At 47.9% G+C, this 24394-nt stretch overlaps 1 protein-coding gene across 2 annotated transcripts in view; it reads left to right on the forward strand.

Moving 5' to 3' along the window:
- NCAM1 (neural cell adhesion molecule 1) overlaps nt 1–23517 on the forward strand; it is a 254026-nt gene extending 230509 nt beyond the window's left edge. The window contains exons 16-19 of one of the 2 annotated variants that reach the window (XM_084611639.1): nt 15231–15438; nt 16186–16302; nt 18441–19223; nt 22597–23517. In XM_084611639.1, the coding sequence (XP_084467765.1) occupies nt 15231–15438; nt 16186–16302; nt 18441–19223; nt 22597–22717 (1229 nt within the window). In that variant the 3' untranslated portion in view covers nt 22718–23517. The remainder of the gene's footprint in view (nt 1–15230; nt 15439–16185; nt 16303–18440; nt 19224–22596) is intronic. The other variant, XM_084611640.1, reaches the window with a different exon arrangement.
- Nucleotides 23518–24394: the final 877 nt, after the last annotated feature.

The following is a 24394-nucleotide window of genomic DNA, read 5'->3' on the forward strand; positions in this document are numbered from 1 at the left end:
AGCACTCCACTGCCGTCCAATGGAATGCTGGAACGTACCTGGGGAAACTAGTATGTTCTGCCCAGATGTATCAGCAATGACCAAGCAGCCTGGCGGCTCTGTTGATGTACATGGAACATTCAGGTAACAGTTAAGTGGTTAAGGATAGCAGGAGCAGTGAGACAGGCCTTTTGAAAATGCAGTCTTTGAAATGCCAGGCAGAGTGCAGAGAGAACATTATTTATAGGCTTCTTAATAAAGCCGTAGATGGATTCAAATAGCCCTATTCTGATCTCACTGATGTAACCACATTGACTTCAGGGGAACTACTTCTGAGTTGTTACTCCACTGTAAAGGAGAGGAGGAGCCAGATTTTGAATCACCATGCCATTTTGAATGCTGTTGTTCAAAGTACTAGCAAGCCACATGAGTGGGAACCATCTAAGTGAGTTCTTGGAGGAGAGGTCCTTGTTTTGCAGTGTAGTTTCCTTCAGTGTCGATCCAATGTACTCCAGCACGTGGGCTTTCTGCCTTCTCAGAATGGAAGCCTGCTTCAGAGAGAAGGAGAGCCTCATGCAATGAAATTATTCATGTTACCTGAAGTGGGCAGAAGATTTTGCTGCTTTAGCTGTTTGGTCTTGTTTAGGACTGTGGTTTACATAATTAGTAGACTCAGAGCCTCTGTGGGCAGATCCCCCTACTGGGCGCTTGGGGAAGAACATCAAGCCAAATCTCCAGCTTATGTAAATCCGTTGAAGTCAATGTGGTAATGCCAGTTCACATCGGCCAAGGATCTGGTTCTGCATTGGGGCCACTTAGTTATTTCGTAGCTGGTTATTTAGTATTTCCCTTTTGATTTCAGAATAAGTCCCCCACTTCTCCACGGCAGGGGTTGGAGTCAATGTTTCTAACCCAGCATTGCTCCTTCTTACATTAAGAAGAAAATCGTTCATGTAGACAAAACATATCTTCGTTCTATATAACCCCTTGAGACTGTCCTGGGGCCAGTTTTATGGTGTCCTCAAGTTGACATAAGGAGAAAGATGATTATAAAAGCAGTATGCTTGAGGGTAGTCTTCAGCCACTCCAGCCAGTGGAGCTTGATTTCTCTAAGGAAGAGCCAGCAAGGTATTCCTGCATCCATACTGCTTTTTGCAAGGCTGTAATTAAGTGCATCTTTTACCCAACCCCCAGTGTAGTGAGCACTGGGTCAGGACTTGGACAGGCTGTTAGGTGCAGTGTCTGCTTCCAAAAGGTCTTTTCTTAGAAAAAGGCAGTGTTGTCCTTTCAAATACCAGCTAATCATTTTCTCATGTTTCACATTTGAGCCTCCTGTTCCGTCATTTATTTTGATCCATTTGCTCGCTAACCCCTCACCCCCCTGAATTTTAACTTGCTGTGCTGCTTCTGGCATTGCTGAGCTGCCGAGTCGGCCTTTTTGCTGGTGTTACTGCGCTAAAGCTCTTCTCTAACCTTTGGCCATTTTAATTTACTAAGTTAAATAAACCTTTAATTCTTATGTTTTCTATATTTGACCTATTTTTTCTTTTTATCTATTCTTTCTTTCTTTCTTTCTTTTCTTTCTTTCTTCTTCTCTTCCCCTCCCCCTTGTTTCCTTTCCTGTGTCTGTTGTCATACATGTCACCTTGGACCTCACGGGAAACATCCACACTTGCCACATGCACCAAATTTGTTTTAAACAACCATTTTTCCCCCTCCTGGGAACCATTGTTTGGCACCTGCAGCGACCTTGGGAAGCCCATCAACGTCGTCCTCCTTTGTTTCATTGCTTCTTTCTGCAGTGACTCTGCTTTTGCTCTGTTAGAAACTTTTTACAACAACAAAAATATACAACAAACAAATTTGCCTAAAAAGGCCTGGTTCCTACCCAGGTGTGAAAGCAGATAGTTTTTCCTTCAGAGGATCATGTCAGTGCAAGAAAAACAAACACAACAGATCATTTTATTGGAAAGATTGAGTATTTTGTAATGAGGATAAAAGAAAAGCTTAAACCAAGCGTTTTCTCGCTAACATTTTTTTCTGTTGCTTATAATGAATTTGCCCTTTTTTAATGGATGTAAAGAAAAATCTTTTGTTGGCTTTTTTTTATAGGAAGGTATGATATTGAAAGATTTTAAAAACCTGGTCTCTATTGACATTTCCACACATCTGTTGCTGATTACCATTGTCTGTTCATACCTATGAATGATATTACAAAGATGGTAACCATAATAAAAAGGTTTCTAAAGCCCCATCCGTACACCTAATACAGGTTAAAAAGAGAGAAAACTTGGCAATTATCGCCATTTGGGGTGCCTGAATTGGAGATCTTTTTTTTTCAAGAGCTTTTGCACGTGGATCAAACACATGGTCGTCAGAACATCCCTCTGAGGACGTTGTCTGACATAAAGTGTCTTGTTGAGATGTGCGCTGAGGAATTTTTTTTTTTCTTTCACGTGCTTGAATCCTTGGAGCCTCACTGGCCCTTGTGTAATCAGGCATCTCAAGACCATGACTTATGGGGGTTTGGAGTATAACACCGCTTGTGAGTGTACAGATTTACAGTGGATGCTTGTCTAACGTTCTGTCTGGCTATCCACTACTACATTGTCAAATCAGTATAGAAACGGCTTTTCTTCCCTTTTAGCTAAAAAAGATTAGCTGGGAACAAGTAATCTGAGAGGCTAAATGGTTAATACTGAACCGTAATAATATTCATGGTTAACTGTGCGTTTGACACTCCACCAGGCAGGATTAATCTGTGGTGTAATTTGATGCAATATCTACAGCTTCCTCTCTGAGTCCTGTGTATCTCATTTCTTTCTAGCAATTTCAGTTGACATTCCTTTTCTTTAATGTGGTGTCCCTCATGAATTGTTTTTGTAATGGGGAAAGCCATTTGGCTATGCCGCTCCTTTAAGCCTTTCTGAGAACACAGCTCTCTCATGTTCACTCTCGCTCTCTCTCTGCAAGGACCTGGGGAAGAAAAGGATGAGACTGGAAACATATATTGGACATGGTTTGGAAACCTCTGTACGGAATCTCTTACGCTATCAAAGCTCTTAAACAGGGTTCATTTCCTTTCTAACAAAATCTTCCCCATTGGGTACAAAACCAAATCAAGCCCCCTATTAATCATGTCTAGTTGTGAATTTATGGACTTCATATAACATCTTGTCTCTGAAATTTAGTCAGACTTTGTTCACTGGAATCTGCGCCATTCGTTTCTATTTAGAATTTTAAACAAAAACTTCATACAGGTGTGTGTGTGTGTCTCACACACAAACAGTTCCCTTTAGAAGGGGACACCTCACCATCCATCAAAATGCCCTTTTAAATGCTTTGTGCTGTATAAACTATATTCCAACACCAAGTTCCATTAAAAACCCTTTTGATCTCTCCTATGGCAGTGTTTATGCACTTCTGCTTAGGCTGAGAGATCAGTATGTAGCTCAGAGATGAATGTGGGTACCTTTAGACTCGGAAGACCACTTGATTTGCATGCATACAAGGTGTGCAGGAGGGGTGTAGTTACATGTGCATTTAACTCCAACTTCACATGGAGGTTCATTGGGAAAACCCACAGTTTTCAATAGATGTAATGAAGGTTTCTGGGGAAGGCCTACCTACTCAGGACATTGCTATGGCCAAGCAAAATCTCATCAGGGACTGCCTCAAGGGTCACTCCCGTGAGGTGCCATAAGAACAAATGTCAGTGTGTCTTGCTTGTGCCAAGTGTTAACAGTTACACAGTTATATTTTGCATGGTTCTTGACCATATGCACAGTAGCCAGCACTGAAAATGCAGAACTTGCTGCTATGGTGTCCTGGGAAACTTGCTGGGAATTTCTGTTACGTTGCACCGTCCTAATACAACAAAGACTGTAGTTTTCAGTGAAGGCTGCTGTAATGCGAACGAAGGGCCCTGCGTTCCCATAGCTACTTTCGGATCCATACCACACTTTGTAGTTTGTGGGCATGTCACTTGGGTTGGTGTGTTCACACCTGCAATATTAACACTACAATATCTCATCAGATTGGTTATTAACACGGCAATGTTTACATGCAGAATATCAGTCAGGCCTTTATTATGTTTACACATTTCCATTATTAAAATAACAATGAGTCAAATGAACTGTCCGATGCATTTGAGTTTATTCTGTAGATGAGTTTCCTTGCTCATTTCATGGGCTTCCTCTTAGCTGTCCAGAATTTGCTAACTGACTGTGTAAAGCGAATACAGGAGTAAAACCCCTTTTACAAAGAGAGTTTCCCCTCTATAGCCACAAAACTAACAAATGGCACTGCTGTCCTTGCTACCAGGTTACAAGGATTATCACATTATACTTGATAATCCATGGGGTGTGCACCATGTAAGAGGCGAGATTTGATAGGATCCAAAGTATAATTGTTGCTTTATTGGCCACAGTTTTCTGAACAGCCATCTCCCTTTTTGGTGCTTGCCATTGAAATCTGCGTGCAAAGCGGAGTGCTAGAGTGGCACAAATGCTCAGATTTTTAGGCAGATGTCCGCCTTGCAAACACAAGATTTGTGGGAGCAAATCGTACCTGCAAAAAGGAATACCAGACCTCAGCCATCAGACAGAGTAACCCCGTGTCATTGGCTCCTCACAGAATGAACTGCAGGGCTTTGCAGGATCTCACATTGCCAGTGGAATTCCAGCTGCTGTTGTCCCACAGCTGGTTTTAAACCCTAAATGCTTGGTTTCAGCGTTGTCTATCCAGGCATTTGGCTAAGTTAAATTCAGTTGCAGTGCCGTGGCTGATGAGGCTCAGTATGATTCAGCTATGTGCTCAACACCATCCAGCATTTCGCTGGGCTAAAGGACACTTCCAAAGCTTTCCAGGTGCACCTGATGGCTCTTGAGCTACTGCAGTGAGTTGCAACAGCACCTGGAACCGAGGGCAGTGCGTACAGCATGTGGGATGGGCAGTGCAGAGAAAAGGCAGCCTTGGTAAACTCCCACCCGCATCCCCCGCGTATTTAGATTTACTGGGTATTTTCCTTCAAAGCAGGAATTTCTCTTGCTTTCTCTTTGTATGTCCATTATCCCCTCTTTCATTCAAATGGAAGTTCCCTCCAGAGATGGAACAGAGCCCAATGCTCTTCTTGTTTACGTTATATGCCATAAGTAGCACCACTCAAGTTAATGGAGTGACACTGGGTAAACCTGCTGTGACAGGTTCCCCCTGGAATTGGCACTGAGCCCCCCTGTCCCGCCAGCCTGGGCTCCCTTTTACAATGTGCTGCTGTGACAAGCTGCAAAGACTTCTAGCCTGCACTTTCACCGGCATACCTACAGGTAGGGACACACCCAGCTGCAGTTACATGCAGGCTCTTTGACCAGCCCCCACATGGGAAGGCTAGAGCTAGGGCAACTACCAGCTCCTCAGGCACGCACCCTCTCTGGAGTATAAATCCCAAAATATACCATCTTGAGCTTCACAGGGAAGTGTACAGCGTAAGCTCATAAAATTCACCCCCTCCCTCAGTGTGGAGAGGAGTATGCAACAGCCTTTGCCCCTGAGTTATGATTCCCACACACTGGTTTAGATAAAGCAAAAGTAAGTTTATTAACTATAAAAGATAGATTTTAGGTGAGCATAAAGGATAACAAACAGATCAAAGCAGATTGCCTAGCAACTAAACAAAAAGCACAAACTAAGCTTATTATACTAAATAGATTGGATATGAATTAGCAAATTCTCACCCTAACAGATGATACAAACAGGCTGCAGATTCTTAAGGGACAAGCTGCACTTGCTTACAGCTTGGAATCCCCAGGTGTTCCATTCACAAGCTAAAAATCCCTTTAGCCTGGGTCCAACACTTCCCCCAGTTCAGTCTTTCTTCCTCAGGTGTTTGCAGGAGTCTTCTTATGGGGGGAGCGAAGAACCGCTGATGATGTCACTCCCCACCTTTATATAGCTTTTGCATATGGCGGGAACCCTTTGTTTCAAAGCTTGGTCCCCAGACTGGTCTGTGGAAAATTATTGACATCCAATGGTGGAATCTAGAGACATGTGGTCTGATCTCATGTCCTTGTAGAGTCATGGCAACCATCCCATACAGGCTGTTCGGAGCGTTCTCAGGAAGGCTTCCCAGGTGGGAGATAAGCTTCTTCCAAGGCCTACTGTTTTCCTAATGGCCCATTCCCAACCTACTGTATAGAACAAAAGCATCTTGTCTAGTGGGCGTTCCCCAGGTGTAACTACATTTGAAATGCAGAGACATAGTCAATATTCATAACTTCAGAGACAAAAATGATACGTGCACACAAATAGGATAATTATATTCAGCAAAAAATAACCTTTCCAATGACATCTCACATGACTTATCTTGCATAAAATACATCATAACTATGTCATAATCATATCATATCATTATGAAGAATATGGAGTGCAGTGTCACACCTGGCCTTTAGCACTCAATGGAAATACCCACTTTTCGTAACTTAAACAGCAGCAGACACTCTCGTATCACCTGGGCAGCAGCCAATAACCCTTACATCTTTCTGCTACCAGCAAGTGAGACTAAAGTGAGCAAATCTCACTCTATGTGGAAATAGATGCTCTAACCACATGGGATGGATGGTAGCTTGCATTTGCCATTATTGCTTTCTCTGATGTAAATTATGCAGGACACAGGAGACAATGAAATCCTTCTAATCTGGTGTTTTTAGGCTGAAGGGTACTTATAAATATCTGCAAAGGAAAATTATCCTCTGATAGCAAAGGTTATGCTCACCTGGCTTCTGCTGTACTTTTCTCCATGATGCACCAAAATGAATATTCATTTATCTCATGTGTTCCTCACTGACTCGAAACACCCTGCAGAACCCTTGAAATGCATTTGCTGCCTCTCTTATGGCCTGTGAATCGTGCCTGTTTCTGTCCAATCCTTTCTCTGTCCTGCCTACTCCTATGCACACTATAGCTGGGCCTCCTGCTGAGAGGATCTATCTGAGTGGTACAGCCCTCTTTGACAGGATGGATGCATGTAAAGTATGTGAGGAGCAAAGCCTATGGGACGTTTTATTGTATGTTGTAAAGCGAGGGTGGCTAGAAAGGTCTTTCTTGACAGACGCTTATGTTCCATTGATGAATCATTTACGATTAATAAATGAAATGGTTTTTTCCCACTCCTTTAGAACTAAAGACTCAATCATTTTTTTTAATATTTGTGTTCATTTGTTTGACCTGTAGAGGGGATTCCATGCTCTACCCCAGAATAGAAAAAAAATACATGGGAAAAATGGACAGTTTTATGCTATTGACTTGGGTCTGTAGTTCGCAAAATAACACGCTCTGCATATGGGAATGGGTCATATATGTTAGGCTGCTTTCTGTATTATTATTTATCTTCAGTATTACTTAGCACCTACAAGCCCCAGCTATGGACCAGGACCCCATTGTGCTAGGTGCTGTACAAACTCAGAATAAAAAGACTCTCCCTGCCCCAAATTTCCAGGAAAAGGCTTTGATCCAGCACTTGTTGAAGTCAATGGCAAGATTCCTGTCAACCTCAGTGGGCTTTGGATCAGGCCAGAAACCACCTCCACCAATGTGCATGACAACAGCAATTTTTATTGATGTGTTCTTCTTCTTTGGTTTTACTGCCTGGCACTAAATGGCTCAGAGCAGCCCATGTACACTCCAGTGAAATTTCTTAAAAAGAGGCCTTATCTCCATTGGCAGAGATGAGTTCCTCCTAACTGTCAGAGTGCTTGAATACAAATCCATATTAGATTCCGTGGGGTGCTGTGAAGGGTAGAGCTTAAAAGTTGTGGGTCACTTCATTTTAACCAGAAACCAGTTGTAGGAATAACAAGTAAAATGTCTCCCTTGGCCCTTGCAAAAAACAAAAGAATTCTAGACACGTTAAAAAATAGGAACAGCAGCAATTTCCTTCAAGTTCATGGGTCCACCGGAGGTAGTAAAACCCTCCTCAAGTGTTAATGCATCTCCACAGACTCTGAACCCTTTAAAATTGCAACGTATGTGAAGAATTAGATTTAGTAAACCAAGGCCGGTGTGGGAGATCTTCAAGTCACTGTAAGCTGGAGGAAAGGCCCAATGCCATAGCCAAGTCCACTTCAGGCCCTTGCCTCAGTATACAACTTATTGTTCCAAACATAAATGTGTAACGCAGTAATGAAAGGATTCCCCTGCCCAAAAGGGCTGCCGCCCCCAGAGGCTTTCCCCTTACTTCTCTCTGCCCCCACACCCCCTGCCAGGTAATATGACAGGCAGGTAGCTCTTTAACCCTTTCCTGGCTGTCCCAGCCACCCTTAGCTCATCCCACTGAAGGGACCCCAGAGGAGGCTTTGGGGATCAAATTAGTAAAGGTAGTGTTTTGGAAGTCCATGAGCAGGTGCCTTCCAGGCTGTGTTCTCATCCTTCATTCTTTCCTGGTTTAATACACCATGTCAGGTGGTTAAAATGTATTAAATGAGAACCAGGAAATGCTTTAAAGTTCAGACTGAGACATTTTTAATGAATATTCCAGTGTTCATCATCTCGGCTAGTCAGTGCAAAGCAGGCAGCAGCCATGCTGTGCACTTACTGAGGCTCCATTGATAACGTCCAGGATCTAAACAAGATTGTACAGGGGAAGGGTTATTCTGCAGCCACAGAGCAGCTGTGTGGTCTTTTGGGGTTGTAGTACACTTGGGGATTTGTATGGCATAGTGCAGCAGTTCCCAGACTGTGGGTCATGACCCCAAATGGGGTCGTGCCATCCGCAGAGGAGGTTGCAGTAATCCCTGGTGTGAGGAGGATACCGTTTTGCACCACATGGCATGACATCACATGTACAGTCTGTGTGAGGTCCCGATGCGTGAAGGACACCATTTTGCTCTACAAAAGGGCATTCTCTGCAGTGTGATCTTACACGTACCATACGTACGAGGTCACACTGTGCGGAAGACCCGTTCAACCCAACCCCTCAGCTGAGAGCTCTTTGCAGGCACCGCAGGGAGGCATAGCCCCATGTCCACACAGGGCTGCGATCATGCATCTTCCGCCACCATGCGGAATAACTCGTTTCTCATTCCCAGTCTGATGTTTCAGATGAGCAGAAGGATTGTTTGACACACACACCACACGCACCCCCCCACACACACCACACAGTTTGTCCCCCAGGAGCTGGTCCAAGTGAAAGACTTAACTACTGAATCAGCCAGGCATGAATTCTGAATACATTAGTGGAGCCGAATGTATGGCACCATCTCTCTTTGCAAGTACCAAGGGTGATGAATGTGTTTAATTATGCAGCTTGATGCATGGTGCTGGCAGGGTGCGGCTTTCTCGAGCACAAACATTCTGCAGAGTATTTAATGGCCTCCTCTTGTAAGCATCAGCATCTGGCCCTGCAAGCAGCTTTTAGACAGAGCTGAAGAGAGAAAGACCCGTCTTGGTGGACTCCCGGCTCACACGCCTGTCAGCCTGGCAAGAGGGATCAATATTTTTCTGGGCGTGCTGGGGATGTGCTCTCCACCCATCCCCAAATAATAAAATGCGTGTGGGGAGAGGGGAAACCTGTGCGCTCCATCTCTCAGGCCTAGCACTGGTCCTTCCACATGGCACGGCGAAGTTGCATTGGCCGAAAAACAGGTGCGGAGCATTCCCTAGTGTGCTTGTACTGTGGATAGAGGAGGAGAGTCTTCAGGCTTGCCAATCCAGCGCCTTTCACTAGCAGTAAGAAAATAAATAGAAAGCAATAGAATCGCCTCCTGATTTCTTAAAAAACTAACCATGAGGAGGCTGGAGAGTGCTCCAGCCAGCTCCCCATAAATGTCAGCTACCAACTCTGCTGCATGGTCCATCAGTGTGTGGCTGGGCCGAGCGCAAGCAGACTGTGCAGCTGTTGAAATTGGCAGGAGTATTAAATGGCTGCTCTTGGGTGGGTCTGATGAATCCAGCACTAGTGCCAAATGCTGCGGTTGCTGTTCAGTGGCTTGGGAAGAATAATTCTGAATAAAACATGAAGAGCAAGTTGCTTGCTTTAAAATGCATTGTGTGCACAGGCTGGTGGCAAGACTCTGGGAGGAATCACTCCGCTCTGGCTGTGTGAAGACTGCACTTGCTGCTGCCCACCTTGGCCATGGGGAATTCAGCTCCCAGATGGAACTACGTCCATGCCACCCCACTGCCCGCAGTACACACAGCACTTCGGGAGCAGTTAGGGAGACCAACCAGTACTCAAGGGCTATGTCCAGTGCATTTCAGCCCCCATTACTGCCGTATGGGACCACCTCATGATCTTGTAATGTATTTATCCTCACAACACCCTGGGCTAGGTCAGTGCTGTTATCCTGTTTTACACGAGAAGAACTGAGGCACAAACAGGCTAAGTAATTGGCCAAGGTCACATGGGGTCTGAACCAGGTTTCTGGCCAACACCTTAACGACTGGACCATGCCTCCTCTCTGTACTCCAGGTGGCCTTGGGATTTAGACATGCTCATTGCCCCAGTTACTGTCCTGCATTCATTGTTTTATAACTGGGTAAACAAGAAACACCATCTGGCTATGGCGGGAGTCAAGGGCCATGGATAAGACATTGGGTTAGCAAAGGGGAAGGAGAGGACCTCATGGCGCATGTCAGTCTATGGCAGCATAGTTTGGCTTCCAGGAATAGAACCAGACAGTCCCAAGTATCCCCATGACTCTGCCCTTCTGGAGTATTCAGTACCCCCTACCTGCTGTTGGGATGGGTCACGTTAATCTGCAGATCATTATGCCACATTGCCGGAGTACAAGAATGCCCCAGCTGCTTCCTGCACGGGGCAGTGTCTGGCAAAGCAGGTGCTTGCAGGGCTTTCTATTCTAAGAATTCGGGGCCTTTCCATAGTAGGGAGGTGGTATAAGGGGAGGAACAGCCAGGTAGGAAATGTTTGTGAAAGGGAAGTCAGAATAATGATTAGATGGGTATGGGGTGGCACCGTGTCCTGCTCAGTACAGTTCTGGTGGTGCCAATCTGTCGGTCTTTACATGCAGCTTGATCTAGCCAATTCACCTCTCGGAAGGCTCCTGGCATTAGGGTATCTGAGCGTCCACGTCACATTGCTGTTGCATTTCCCAGGTGCACAGAAAAACTATGGGTCATTTACCCATCGCTTCAGCTGGGCAAATAGGTGGCCATGAAACATTCCTCCCCACTCCTCTTCCTGTGACCCTCCTGGCTGAGCCGTCTCTTAGTTGGAGGTGGGCTTTGCCCCCAGTCTCACCCCTGTGGGCCATTTCAAGTCTTTACTCTGTTCTGCTGCCATCTCCTGCCAGAGCTGAGGATTCTAGACCAGGACGAATTTACATGTGGAAACCAGACAAGCCCTAAATCCATCTCCCCCAGACAGAGGAAAAGAGAGAGCCCAGGATTTATCCCTGAAGGGGTTTGTGACACCTGAACACACCATGTAGCCTTCAAGCTCATTGGACACTAGCCCACAGAGATGTGTAATGCTGGTAGCCCACAAGCACCCATTGAACTGCATGCACTCACATGCAGGAAGGTCTAACCGGGCTATGGGGGCATCAGGTGCTTTGACACTACCATGGTCTGATACCATAGTGGCTCTGGGAGTCACCTGGGTCAGATCTGTTTGATCTTTGTACCCCATGTGCTCTTGGAACTTGCTACTGCTTGTGCCTTCACTTTCTCAGGACAGGAGCTTGTGCCCAAGACACTTCAACAGGGACCAATGGGACACATAGTCCCGACCTTATAAATTGAACAGATGCACTAAAACCAAAGTTTTATTAGTGGGACCTCGTTCCGTTTAGGAAGATGTAGAATTTGTCCCCTCAGCCAGACTCATTCAGGCTGCCAGCCCCTCTGCATGCAGCACAGAGTGTTTTAACTAGGTGCACAGGACTGGCCAAATCAGAGGGGTCTATCTAGTTCAATGGCCTGTTTGTCCTGGTGGCCTGCACCACGTGTTTCAGAGGGAAGGTACAAGAATCCCTGCAGTAGAGTAGACAATTATGGAACGTGACCTTAAGGAAAGTTTTCTCCTGATGCCCGTTAATAAGGGTCTGTCTACACTGCACTTAGAAACACACGGCTGGCCCATGCCAGCTGACTCGGGCTGTGGGGTTCTTTAATTGCAATGTAGCTGTCCAGGCTTGGGCTGGAGTCCAGGCTCTAGGACCCTGCAGATAAACAGCCCTGCAGCCCAACTCGGCTGGCCAGATATCTAATTGCAGTGTAGCCATTGGAGGCTGGTTTAGGCCCTGAAGCAGGAAGATTTAGGAGCCACCCAAAACCCTTTGGGTTGTTTTGCTCTTCGTTACTGTGAGCCTGAATGTTCTTGTTATTCACATAAATGTCCAACCCTTTTCTGAGTCTTGAAGTTCTCTAAGCTTGGCAGTTTCATACACCACTGTACTAGGTCTGGGGCATTTTCAGGTGCACTGTTGGAAGATTTGGGCCAAGAAATGGTCCCAGGCAAACTGTGTCTAACAGGGCCACTGCCAGGTGCCAAGTAACACTCGTTACCTGCTGCCTTGCCCCATTTAGACGAAGCGTACTATCCCCGCTACCAGGCAGATTTGCTCAAAGATTTTTTTATGCAGCATAAAAAGCATTTTCCTTGTGCTAGAGGCTAAATTGTGTTCCTAACCCAGGCTCTGCTCCTTCAGACACTTGTGCATAACCTGAACTATACTTATGTCAATGTCTTCAAAGGGGCTACTCATGTCAGGAAAGTTAAGCGCATCCATAAGAATTTTCAAGAGCAGCGCTGAAATCTGGATGCTGCCCAAGGAGCTGTGTTGTGTGCCTCCGTGGTGTAGATTGTTTGTTTATACACCCCTAGTCAGCTCATAGAAAATGGTTTTCTCCTCTTCAAAAATACTAGAAGCAAGCGTCAGTAGCAGCAGGAAAACCAGCCGACAATGAAACAAGACAAGGGATTCTGACATTCCCCTCCAAGATGCATGATTCCCCTGTGCAGCATGTGGCTGGTCTCTGAGACAGGGAAGCCAGAGAGAATCAGAAACACCTACTGGATCAACAAGGCTTTCCTCTTGAATGCAGGCGTGTCACTTTCAAGGCAATATGGGGGCTTTCGTCTTTACCATAGGACTTAAATGTCTGCAGCAATGGGACCCCCATCATTTTCCTTGGGAGACTTTCCCCTGTCTCTCTGTCAGGAAATCTTCCCTGATATTACCATGTCTACACTGACAAGCTTACAGTGGCACAGCTGTAGTGACAGGAGAGAGCTCTCCCCTCGACATCATAAAATTGGCTCCAAGAGCAATGGTAGTGATGTCAGCCGGAGAATTCTCCCGCCAGCATAGCGCTGTGCACACCATCACTTCTCTTGGTGTAACTTACGTCACACGGGATGGTTTTTTCACACCCCTGAGCGACATAAGTTTTACCAACAAAAGTGCTAATATAGACATAGCCTTAGTTTCCCAGAACTGCAGAAGAGCTCTGTGTAGCTCAAAAGCTTGTCTCTTTCATCAACAAAAGTTGGTCCAGTAAAAGATCTTAACCTCACCCGCCTTGTCTCTCTCTCTCATAGACCTCTTAGCCACCCTGTAGCCAAGAGATGCAGATTTAACCCTTTTAGGGCCCAGTCCTTTCAAGGAAGAAGAAGAATTCATATTGACTTCACTGTGCTTTGGCTAGACTGTCTCTCTCTTTGGTCAGTCAGTCTTTGCTGCTCCCTGGACATTTTTTATTGCCTCCCACCAGTTGTGTCACACTCTGCTAGTGAAGCTCTCGAGACCAAGAGCCTGATCCCAGGCAAGGCCACACACTGAGCATTCCCAGGTGCTTTCTGCAGTCCCAAGTGAGGCAATTGTGTGGCCAGAGCATTTACACTGTAGTGATTGGACTCTGCTTTCTTTTGTATATATAGCCAGTGCAACTAGAACGCGCGTGTGTGTGGGCACAGGTGCAAGTTGATATGTGTGCATAGATGCATGCATAGATCCCTTGTTTGTACAGGAGATTTCTCTGGTAAATGACTAGTCACAGCCTTGCAAAATCACTTACTTTTTTTTATTAGTACAAATCTCATACTCATGATTGTGAGCAACAGATGCCAGGCAATACCACAAGCTCTCTCCCCACCCTCAGCACAGGCCAGGTGCTAGCCCCCGTGGCCACCAAGTAGCTAATGAAGTCTCAGAATTTGGCTCACATCTCTCCCTGCCCCACGTGCTCCCTCATGCTGCTTCCCAAAAACCCTTGTTTTCAAAAATCCTGGAGTAGTTTATTGCTTTCATGCCCCAAAGAGTCTCCATGTATTTGCATGAGTTGAGGGCATTCTCAGGCTGACTTCAGTAGCTGAGCCTAAATGTGCCCAGCTCCCTGATTCTTAGAGCAGGGCAGTAGGAGAGCGCCACTGTGAGAGAGGTCTAACTCCTCCCACAGTTTCCTGCGCAACCTCAGCTGGGCCCCTCACTCCTGGGGAGTGTTAATCCATCTTCCCCCAGCGGCTTCCCATCAGCCTCATCCATGCTAGAAAGAATGGGCGTCGGGTGAGAGGACTCCCAAGGACACTCGGTGTGTTGGTGTCTGCCTGGCACCAGGGAAATGTGCAGGGGCAGTGAGTCCCATGTGGCGACAAGCCCCTTTGTAATAACCATGCTGGGAGTAGAGTCTCCTGGGCCAGTCAGCTGGGCCCTGTGCCTTTCCCCCTCTCCCCAGTGAAGGACAGACCAGTGCTGAGACCCTACAGTTTCTCTTAACATGGCCTTGCACCAGTATGACACAGCCACTCTCCAGAGCCTGGGCTTCACGTGCCCGCATGGTGCCCTTCTTTGTACAGCCCTGGCAGGTTGTGCCCTGGGGAAAGCTCTGGAGAACACTCAGATGGTAGACATGGACAGAGACCTTTTAGGTTCTTCCTGTCCATCTCATGCTCTAGAGGACTGGGTAGGATAGTTCTCTACAGTGTATTCTCCAGACCTTTGCCCAGCAGAGCTGAGAAAAGCCCTGGTAGCCCTGTCCAGTCCTTCCCTGACAGGAGGACGGGAGCCAGAGCAGTCTATTCCCAGGATAAGGTGCCACCAATAACAACACTCCTAGAAAGGGTGGGGCCAGATCCCCGTATGACATCCCACTCCCAGGGCCCTGGTCACTCCACTGAAATTTTTTGCAGAGGCCAAGGCACCATCATAGCTATTCCCACAGCACTGCTGCAGTTCCAGGACCAAGACTGCCTTCATTTAACTGCATCACCTTCTCCCACTTTCCTTTGGTCTCTAAAGCCAGCACCAGCCCCACGTCAGGCCTAGGGACTGCTGCCATTGTGGGCATCCTCATCGTTATCTTTGTGCTGCTCCTGGTGGCTGTGGACATCACCTGCTACTTCCTGAACAAGTGCGGCCTGCTGATGTGCATCGCTGTCAACCTGTGCGGCAAGTCCGGGCCCGGGGCCAAGGGCAAAGACATGGAAGAGGGCAAAGCTGCCTTCTCGTGAGTAATCTCTCTGCTCGCCTCTGACCTGTCCTTCCGTTAACCATGAACTTCCTAGAGTGGAACAGCCCCCCACTGCAACACCTCTACCCTCTAATCCAGTCCTGTAGCCTCAGGTGCCAAGTGGCAGCCTGACTGGGAGCCACAAGCTCCCGCAGTGCCTTGAGACTGCTGCCCTTCCCCCCAGAGATTCATGCCTCCCCACAGCGTGTTCCAGCCTCAGAAGAGGCTGCATTTCTGGGGAAGCCGGTGATCAGGCTGACTTCAGCTGTGCTGCTCTGGCACTGCGTGGGGGTTACTGCAGGGAGGGGATTTGGTTGGGGGTCACTCTTGGTCTGCTGTTTCTTCAGGAGGGGTTTCTTCTGGGGGTCCCCCCCCCTTTTTTTTCCCCCATTCTCCTCCAAAGCTAGCATCAGGCTGACCTAGAATCCAGCAAGCTCAGCCGGAGGAGATCGCATATCCAGGTGCCACGTCCTTGTCAGGGAGCAGAGGGCATTGCGTATGCAGCGTCCCAGGGTGACTCAGGGGTGGGAGGGGATGAGCTACTCACTGACGCTGGGCACTGCAATGGTCCTTGTTTTGGGTTTGGGAAGGGGGCATGTGTTAGGACTGAGAACCAAGCCACTTTCCAGGCCAGCCTCGCCCTACCATGTGGACAGTTGCTGCTAGCATGGCCCTCCCACCCTCAGGGAAGGGTGCTTGTTTGAGGCTGTGAACCACTCACCCACGCTTGCAATTTCCTTTCAGAAAAGACGAGTCAAAGGAGCCCATTGTGGAGGTGCGGACTGAGGAGGAGCGGACCCCGAACCATGACGGGGGCAAACACACAGAGCCCAATGAGACCACGCCGCTGACGGAGCCTGAGTAGGTTGACATTCGGTTGTTCTAGTGCGTGGTCAGTGCAGCCCCATCTGCCACTGTGACCTCTGGCCTCTCACGTAGGTAACCCAGGCAAGAGAAGGAGAACGGTCAAGGCTCGGAGCTGGGTCCCTGCCCTGTCATAGTGAGGAGCTCCTCTCTCCCTCGGCACCATTTCCTTTGTAATATTTGCAAAGAACGAGACCAAAGCTTTGGTGCCAAGTGCTTTCTGTGGTATAGCACTGTCACCCAGCCTTGCTTATTGCAGGGGCTCTGGGGCAGATGCCCCATATCACACTGCCTCCTGGCGGCGTGATGCTGTGCCAATGGCTAGTTAGTGCCGCACTGACGATACCACGTCGACGCCTGCTTGCCCCGAGCGAAAGGGCCTCCTGGAATTGATAGCAACAGAGCAGCTGTGCTCTGGATTTGTGCCAGATTTATAGCTGTGTGGAGGGCACATAGCAAGTTGAGACATCGCTGCCTGCACACTGGGCCAAGAGAGGGTTTGGGAGTTACCCATGGGTCTCGTGTGCACCAGAGAAATGAACCATTTGGTCATGAGCCATGGTTTGGTGCATCCACACTAGCCAGGATTAACTAGATTTGCCCAGCATCCAATTTAGCACTGGTCTAAACTGTGGTACTTGCAGTGGCCTCTGGGCACCTACTCCATCATTCCCAGTTCAGCTCCCAGAAGCAGTGCATGTTGGGAGATTTCAGAAGGCCACCGGTGTACTGTGTGGCAGAAATGGGCAGAGTATTTGAACTGTATCTACTTGTCTGAATTCACTAAACTGGCTGTGATGGACCGGTTTATCCTTAAGCATTTATTAAACCTGCTGGAAGATGGCCCATTCTAACAGGGTATTGGGCCATCTCAGTGTGTGGATGCCAAGTGTCTTACAGACACTCCTGGGCTCTATGGAACAGGACATAGATATCATCTGAGCTCTCCAAGAAGAAATAATGTCTATGTCCAGTTCATTTTTTGGCTCTGGTTTGGGGTTGACCCAGTGGGCTTCTTATTTCCTCGCTGGGTTGTCAAATCATAGGGTTTCTAGGCTTCCCCATCCGTAGTGCTGCTCTATTCCCTGCTGGGGTGAGAAGTGAGAATAACTGGTGCTATGGCTTTGCTGACGAACTGGGTGTCTGGGCCTGGCTAGGAGAGAAGCGGGAGCCATGTTTACGCAGCAGCACTGGCCTGGGGATGTGCTCTTGCTGTTGAATGTGTTGAGCTTTCCGTGGGTTGTTTTGTTGAACTTTTAATGAAGTGATTAACCTTTATGGAGGTTGCCCCCAATTAATAAGCCAGCAGCGGTGGTGTGGAAAGCGCTGGCTTCTCTCTCGATTAACCGTTGTCTTTCCAGCAGTGTGCCTCCCCCTCTCCCTCCCTCTCCCTCCTCATTAAAGCTTCCAGCTTCAGAAAGGCTCCCATCAGTAAAGCTGTCTAAGGTTCATTGTGGCTGCCAAAGCATGGTTTGTGCTGTCACACATCTTCCTGAAGTAACACTGACCCTAGTTGGAACCAAACTAAAGGCAGACTCGGTCAAAAGGGTGGAAGGTGCTGGCCCAAAGTGTGTGGGACTCATACTCTCTGAGGCTGGATGAAAATAAGAGGTGCACAGATACCAAGGCAGGGCTAAGGCTGGAGGTTTGGACTCAGGGCCCTGGATCAGGACCAGAAACATTGGTGAGGCCGAGGTGTGTTACTGGATCACAAGATTGGGGCCTCAGGAGCAGGAGGAAGACACGGGTTCATGGGCTGTTGGGGAGGAGGGAGGCTAGGTTAGGGGAGAAGAGCCTCTCTGCAGGGCATAGGTTGGGGTGAAGTTTGTGTTGAGATTTGATGCACAAAACGCCATGTGAGCAAGCTGCTCCTGGAATGCCATGTACTCTCTGCTCTTCCTCCTCTTCCTCGTTGCTCTTTGATCTCCCCACTTGGTGCCTGTTCCCAGGTGCACATCTGGCCTCAGCAGGTTCCTCTTCTCTTGCTTCTATGTCCTCTGTGTGCATTACAACCGCATGCTACGCTGCTGCTTGTACTGCGCCGTCTCTCGCGCCCTCTTGCGCTTCCACTCCGTTCCCCCGATCATTTATGGGCTTCATTGTCTATTTCTCTTCTACTCCTGTCCTCCTCGCAGGCACCCAGCTGACACCACAGCTACGGTGGAGGATATGCTGCCTTCCGTAACCACGGGCACCACTAATTCTGACACTATGACCGAAACCTTTGCCACTGCTCAGAACAGCCCGACCAGCGAGACCACCACCCTGACTTCCAGTATTGCCCTGCCAGCCACAGCTATCCCTGACTCAAACTCCGTGCCGCCCAGCCAGGCCACTCCGGCCAAAGGGGCAGCCACCTCCGCTTCCTCGCCACTGGCCTCCTCGGCCCCCAAAGTCGCCCCCCTTGTTGACCTCAGCGACACCCCAACTTCTACTCCAGCCACTAGTAATTTGTCTTCGAGTGTCCTGGCCAACCAGGGGGCGGTGCTCAGCCCCAGTGCTGCCACCAGCATGGCTGAGGCCTCAAAGGCGCCAGCTGGTAGCAAGCCGTCTGCCCCAGCCCCTGCAAACCCCACTAGCCCTCCAGCTTCTTCAGAGCCCAAGCAGGAGTTGTCACGCACCAAAAGCCCAGAAAAGGAAGCTGTACAGCCCAGCATGGTGAAGAGTCCAACAGAAACAGCCAAGAACCCAACTAACCTGAAGAGCGAGGCTGCCTCAGGCAGCACCACAAACCCCTCCCAGAACGAGGACTTTAAAATGGACGAAGGGACCTTCAAGACCCCAGACATTGACCTTGCAAAGGATGTTTTTGCAGCTCTTGGCACTACTGCTCCTGCCAGTGTGGCTAGTGGGCAAGCTCGCGAGCTTGCTTCTTCCACTGTAGACAGCTCTGTACCGCTGGCACCTGCAAAGACCGAGTATGGCTGCCTTTAATCTTCTGTGGGTTGTGTGCTGTGTGTCTTGTGCGTTAGTGCTGTGTTCTTGTTGGATGTTCTCTGAACTAACCTCATTGTTTCTCTAGCAAACTAACTCACCTGTTAACCACTATGGCAGGACCCAGCACTAGGGAGGTCAGGTGAAAGGAGGAGTAGGGGGCCCCTGGGTGCAGTGCAGACAGGTGTCTAGTCCCCAGAGAGAGATGAAGAAATGGATTAATAATGTGTTACCTTTTAGACTTCCCAATAGCTCCATCCTGTTCCCGATTCTGTTGGGAAAGGGCTCAGGATCACTTCCTTGTGGCAAAAAGGGACCTGATCCTGAGAAACACTGTGCTCCTGAAGTTCACTGGTGACAACAGACCAAATTCAATTTCACCAATGTAAATCCAGAGAAGCTAAACTAGAGTGACTCCAGATTTACTCTATTGCAAGGCAAGGCAGAACCTGGCCAAAAGGGGAATTGTGGGTGCTCGGTACGTCTCAGGATCAGGCCCTATATTAGCAAGTTCGCTATGGAGAGGGACCTGAGGCAAGCCTGCCTGTGGGACAAGCACAGCTGTTTGGGGCTGGCCCATTTGGCCTTGTCTCATCCTGGTGAGCCAGTGATGAATTTCCCTCCATCCAGTCTCCCCTCGGCTCCCACAAGCGATTAAGAGAAAGCCATTAAGCCTGTAGGCATGAAGGGACACAGCCTCATTCCATCTGGATGGGATCCCCTCCCACCCCCGGGCATCACCCTGTGCCTTGTGTTTGGCAAGAGACACTGTGCTGCTGGGAGTTGCAGCCAGCTTTGGCTGCAGCATTAGCTATTTCTGGTTGGTGATGTGGGGGAAGGTTGAGCGAGGTGGGAGGACAGGGCTGCTTTCCTGGCTCAGCCTGGACAGCAGTTCCTGGGAGAGCCAGCAAAGCAGGGGCATGGCAAGTGCTGATGGGCAGTTCTTGGACTCTCTCTCCTGTTCTGGGTGTTTGCACTGTCTGGGTTCAGCACTGCCTTCTGGCTGCCTGGTTGGGTGCCGCACATTGTCAGAGACAGGATCAGATGAAGGAAGCAGCCACTCCTTCCCAAATGCAGTCGGGCTGGTACCCTCCTGAGGGAAAGGGGGTTCTTGTGTTGGAAGAACAGCTCAGATTTGTTGGAGAATCTGGTTTGGTACGATGCTGAGTCGTGGCTTTGGCTGGAAGTCCCCCCCCCCCCCCCCGGCTCCTTCCCAGGAAAAATACCCCTGTGCTCACAGCCTTGTGTATTAGCACCGGCAAAGCACAGGCCTGGCACTCCGGTTTGATTTCAGTGCAGTTCCTCTGGTGTGGGCAGTGCTCAGTCAGGCCCTAAGCGCTCTGCAGACTGCAGGCAGTTCCTGCCAGAGTATGCGCGGATCCACAGCATTAGCTACAGGTGCCTGGCACCTCGTGGCTTCTGGTCACCCCATCAAGCCTGCCGTGCTGCTTCCGTCTACTAACGCCCTGGAGAGTGACTGTTCAGTGGGGCAGCACGTGCCCCACACAGCACAGCGGGTACGGTCAGCCTGGCAGGGTCAGCAGCACCGCAGAGGTACTTGGGCTGGTCTGACCACACAGCTGTAGTGACCAAAGCTAAGTGACTCCATGGCAGAGGAATCCTCGTTCACTTATTTGTATCGCAGTAGTGCCTATCGGCCAGGGCCCCCTTGCGCTAGGTGCCGGACACCATATAAGGAAGTCCCTGGCCTGAAGAGCTTGCAGCCTAAGTGCTAGGATGCTGTAGCGTGTGCTGCTGGGATGAACGTGAAATAAGCTCAGGGGATGCATTGCCAGCAGCGAGCCGGCATGTCCACCTGCAGCCCCTCTTCCCACTTGCACAGGCAGAGTGTCCTTCCAGTCCTGCCCTCTGCCCATTTCACACGAATCCAAGGTAGGAACTAAAAAGCATCTCTGCAGTGTACCCGTTTGGCATCAGGGTATTCTCTTCTCTTAGCTAGTCTGCCCCCCGGCCAGCAGGGCTGTGTGAGGGGAACCCCTGGGCAAATTCACAGCCTGCATCGTAGACTCTGAGAGGAAATCTCTACACTTCAAATATCCCCGTCCCTAGCCAGTCACATCAGTAACGACGACCAGGCTGTTCCAGAGCTCCAGCTACCAAAGCAGCGGTTGTGAAGTGAACCCAGGAAACTTTCTCACTAGCTAGACCCCTCCGCTGGAGATGGCCAGTGTGCTGTAAATGCACCACACAGCCTGGCAGGAGCAACGGATGGGGATTGCTTCCATCTGTGGATACCTGGTTTCCAGTCCTGCTTGGCTCAGCAGGAAATGAGCTTTGCAGCCTCTGCTGGTGGCGATAGAGTGTTGTGGCCTCTCCCCCACATGCATGCTGTCTCCGTTTCCATGTGGGGGGAAGGAGAGCATGCACTGGCTTTGTTGGAATTTAGATTCATGTTAGATAAATACATCCCAGGTCACAGTTTTCAACGTGAAAAAAGTGAACTAATTGCGAGCAGGAAGGATCTGAGGCTCCCAAGGAAGCCGAGGTAGATGTTGCTCAAATCCAGAAATCCCCCACTGCTTACTCTTGTGTCACAGAGTTAGGGCCAGATCTTCAGTCTCTACTCACATTAGCTTGCACTGCTGGAGAAGGGCACTCACCTTAAAGCTGCTGTACAGGGCCGCGTGAGGGCCCAGGGCTGGCTGAGGGTGAAGCTGGGGTGCATGCATTGTACCAGTCTCCCCTCCCCCAGCAGAAGAGCCCCTATGGCACCACTGTAGCTGGTGTACGTTCAAGTAGCCCTGTGGTTTCTCTAACTCAGGTGGGTCCCCTTGCTAGCCCCAGGAGGTTGCACTTGGGAATTACAGCCCTCGTTTCTGAGGATGTCAGTCTCAGAGCTGGGAGAATAAACTCCATCCCTTTTTCTCTCTGCCCATGTACCATGGTGTTCTCAGATTTACTCTCAGAATACTTCCTCCAAGAAAACCCCCGCTATTCAAAATTCAGCCGGTTTTGATTGGGCGCTCAGGTCACATGGTATTTTTTCTGTCCTTTGAGTGGATGGGGTGATTTGTAGAATCAAGTTTCCATTGCAGATGCACACGGCGTTTGCATTTCCTGCAAATGCTTCTGGCAGCAGCCTGGTTCTGTGGAGCATTCATGGAAAGCAAACCCAAAGGGGATGGGGATGAAGTCCAAGCAAATGTATTTCCAAAGTTGAAGATCTTTTGCAATATTCCCCCAGCTCTAGTCACGCTGCTGTAGAAGGTGGGGTGATGCTTTGTATGGAACACCTGGGAGCCATTCCAGAAGTATATCGCACATCTAACTAAAAAAGTAAATAAACCAACTGATGGCCTCTCTCTAAACTGTGCTGTTTTGGTGACTTTTCCACAGGAAAACCCCTGTAGAAGAAAAATCTGAGGTGCAAGCAACGGAACCTAAGACACCTCCAGCAGAAGTCAAGACGGTCCCTAACGAAGCCACACAAACAAATGAAAACGAGAGCAAAGCATGATCAGCACCAGAAAAGAAAAAAAATGACAGAACAACTTCACCTGAGCATTTAAAACATACCACACATCTCATTCCTCTAGTGTCTTTTGCCTTTAAAAGAAAACCAGACAAAATGAAAAAATACAGAAATGGGGATCTCTTTTTTTTTTTTCTTTGTAGGTTTGTAGGAAGGTTCTGTTTGTTGTGCACTTGCTTTTAAGGAAAAATAAAATATGTTTTTAAAAAAAGGTTGATCCCGCAACCCGATCAGGGCTCAACGAGCCCTGCATATATTCAAACAAACAAGGTCACAAGCATCAGTTGTGAAATGGTTAGGAAGCTCAAAACCTACTAGATTTAGGGGCGGGGTGGGAAGTTAACCCTGACTTTTCTTTGGTTAGCCTAACAGAGTAAAAAGCTGTACCATCAGGTACGGCCAGTACTGAATGATCAAAATCCACAATTTATTTTTATACTTTTCAGTCGAGTTTGAAATATGTAAAGCCTCGTAAATAAGTTAACATTTCTGTTCACTTTATATTTGTTCAGTAGGCAAAGTGTCTCTCGCCCTTTGTGACTGAATCCAATCTCCAGCTTAGACCATTATTTGGGGGTTTATTATTATTATTGTTATTTTTAGGAAGAATGCCAAAATTGCAGTTTTGGGGATATATTTCAATTTGCAGTATTCAGACTTTACATTTTTTTAAAAATTTTTATTTTAAATCTTTTTGCCAACTTTTGTTTTTTCCAGTGTTTACAATCGACAAATTTTTTTTTACTTTTGTTGTGTTTAAATGTACGTGTAAAATAGCTGCCTTTTTTTTAAAGTAAATACAGTCTATAGATATTAGATTTACTAGCATGCTTGCTTTGCAAAGGGAGACATTTTAAAATATGGATGTTTACAATAGTTGTTTCCCCTTTATCTTTTTTAATTATTATTATTATTATAATTATTGTTTCTTACTGGAGTAAGAAGATAAGTAACACCGTTCATTTTACTTTTGGTGGGTGGACAACTTGTCACCAACCAAGGCCTGTGTCTAGCAATGCATTTAAGTGCATTAACTTTAAGCATGGGCCTAGTTAATGGAAATACTGTTATGCTTAAAGTTAAGCATGCACTTAAGTCCTTTGCTGGACCGGGGACCAACTGCATAAGAGAAATATGTTCTCTACTTTTCTTAGACATTCTCCCCTGTTCCTTCCAGGAATCCTCCCTCAGCTCTGAGAAGCAGAAGGGAGTTTGTGCAGTCAGGGCTGGTCTAGTCTCGGTGAATAGATGTTTGAATAAACCAATTCCCCCTTTTTAGGAAAAAAAAAAGTAGTAAATAAATACTATTTTCTTTTACTCTAGGATTTAAAAGGAAAGAGCTTGTGCACTTCAGGAAACTAGTATCTTCTTTTGGGGAGTGGAAACACTAAAAAGTCCTTTCATTCACTAGGAGTGAAATTCACCAACACAAGGTGTATGTGCCACGTTTGTGGTCTGATCCTGTAAAGATTTAACTGCATGATTTGCTGCTCACTGAGTAATCCACTAATGCTTTGCCGGATCAGGGCCTTAAAGACTTTATCCGAAGGCTCTTGACACTGATGGAAAGACTCCCATTGACTTCATTGGCCTTTGGATCATAGCTGTAGTGCTCAAAATGAGGCTGATGCGGTGCGTAAGCTTTGCACAGGGGTGAACTTT

This window comes from Lepidochelys olivacea, assembly GCF_965140295.1.
Source record: "Lepidochelys olivacea isolate rLepOli2 genome assembly, chromosome: 22".
In the NCBI taxonomy this organism is placed as follows: Eukaryota; Metazoa; Chordata; order Testudines; family Cheloniidae; genus Lepidochelys; species Lepidochelys olivacea.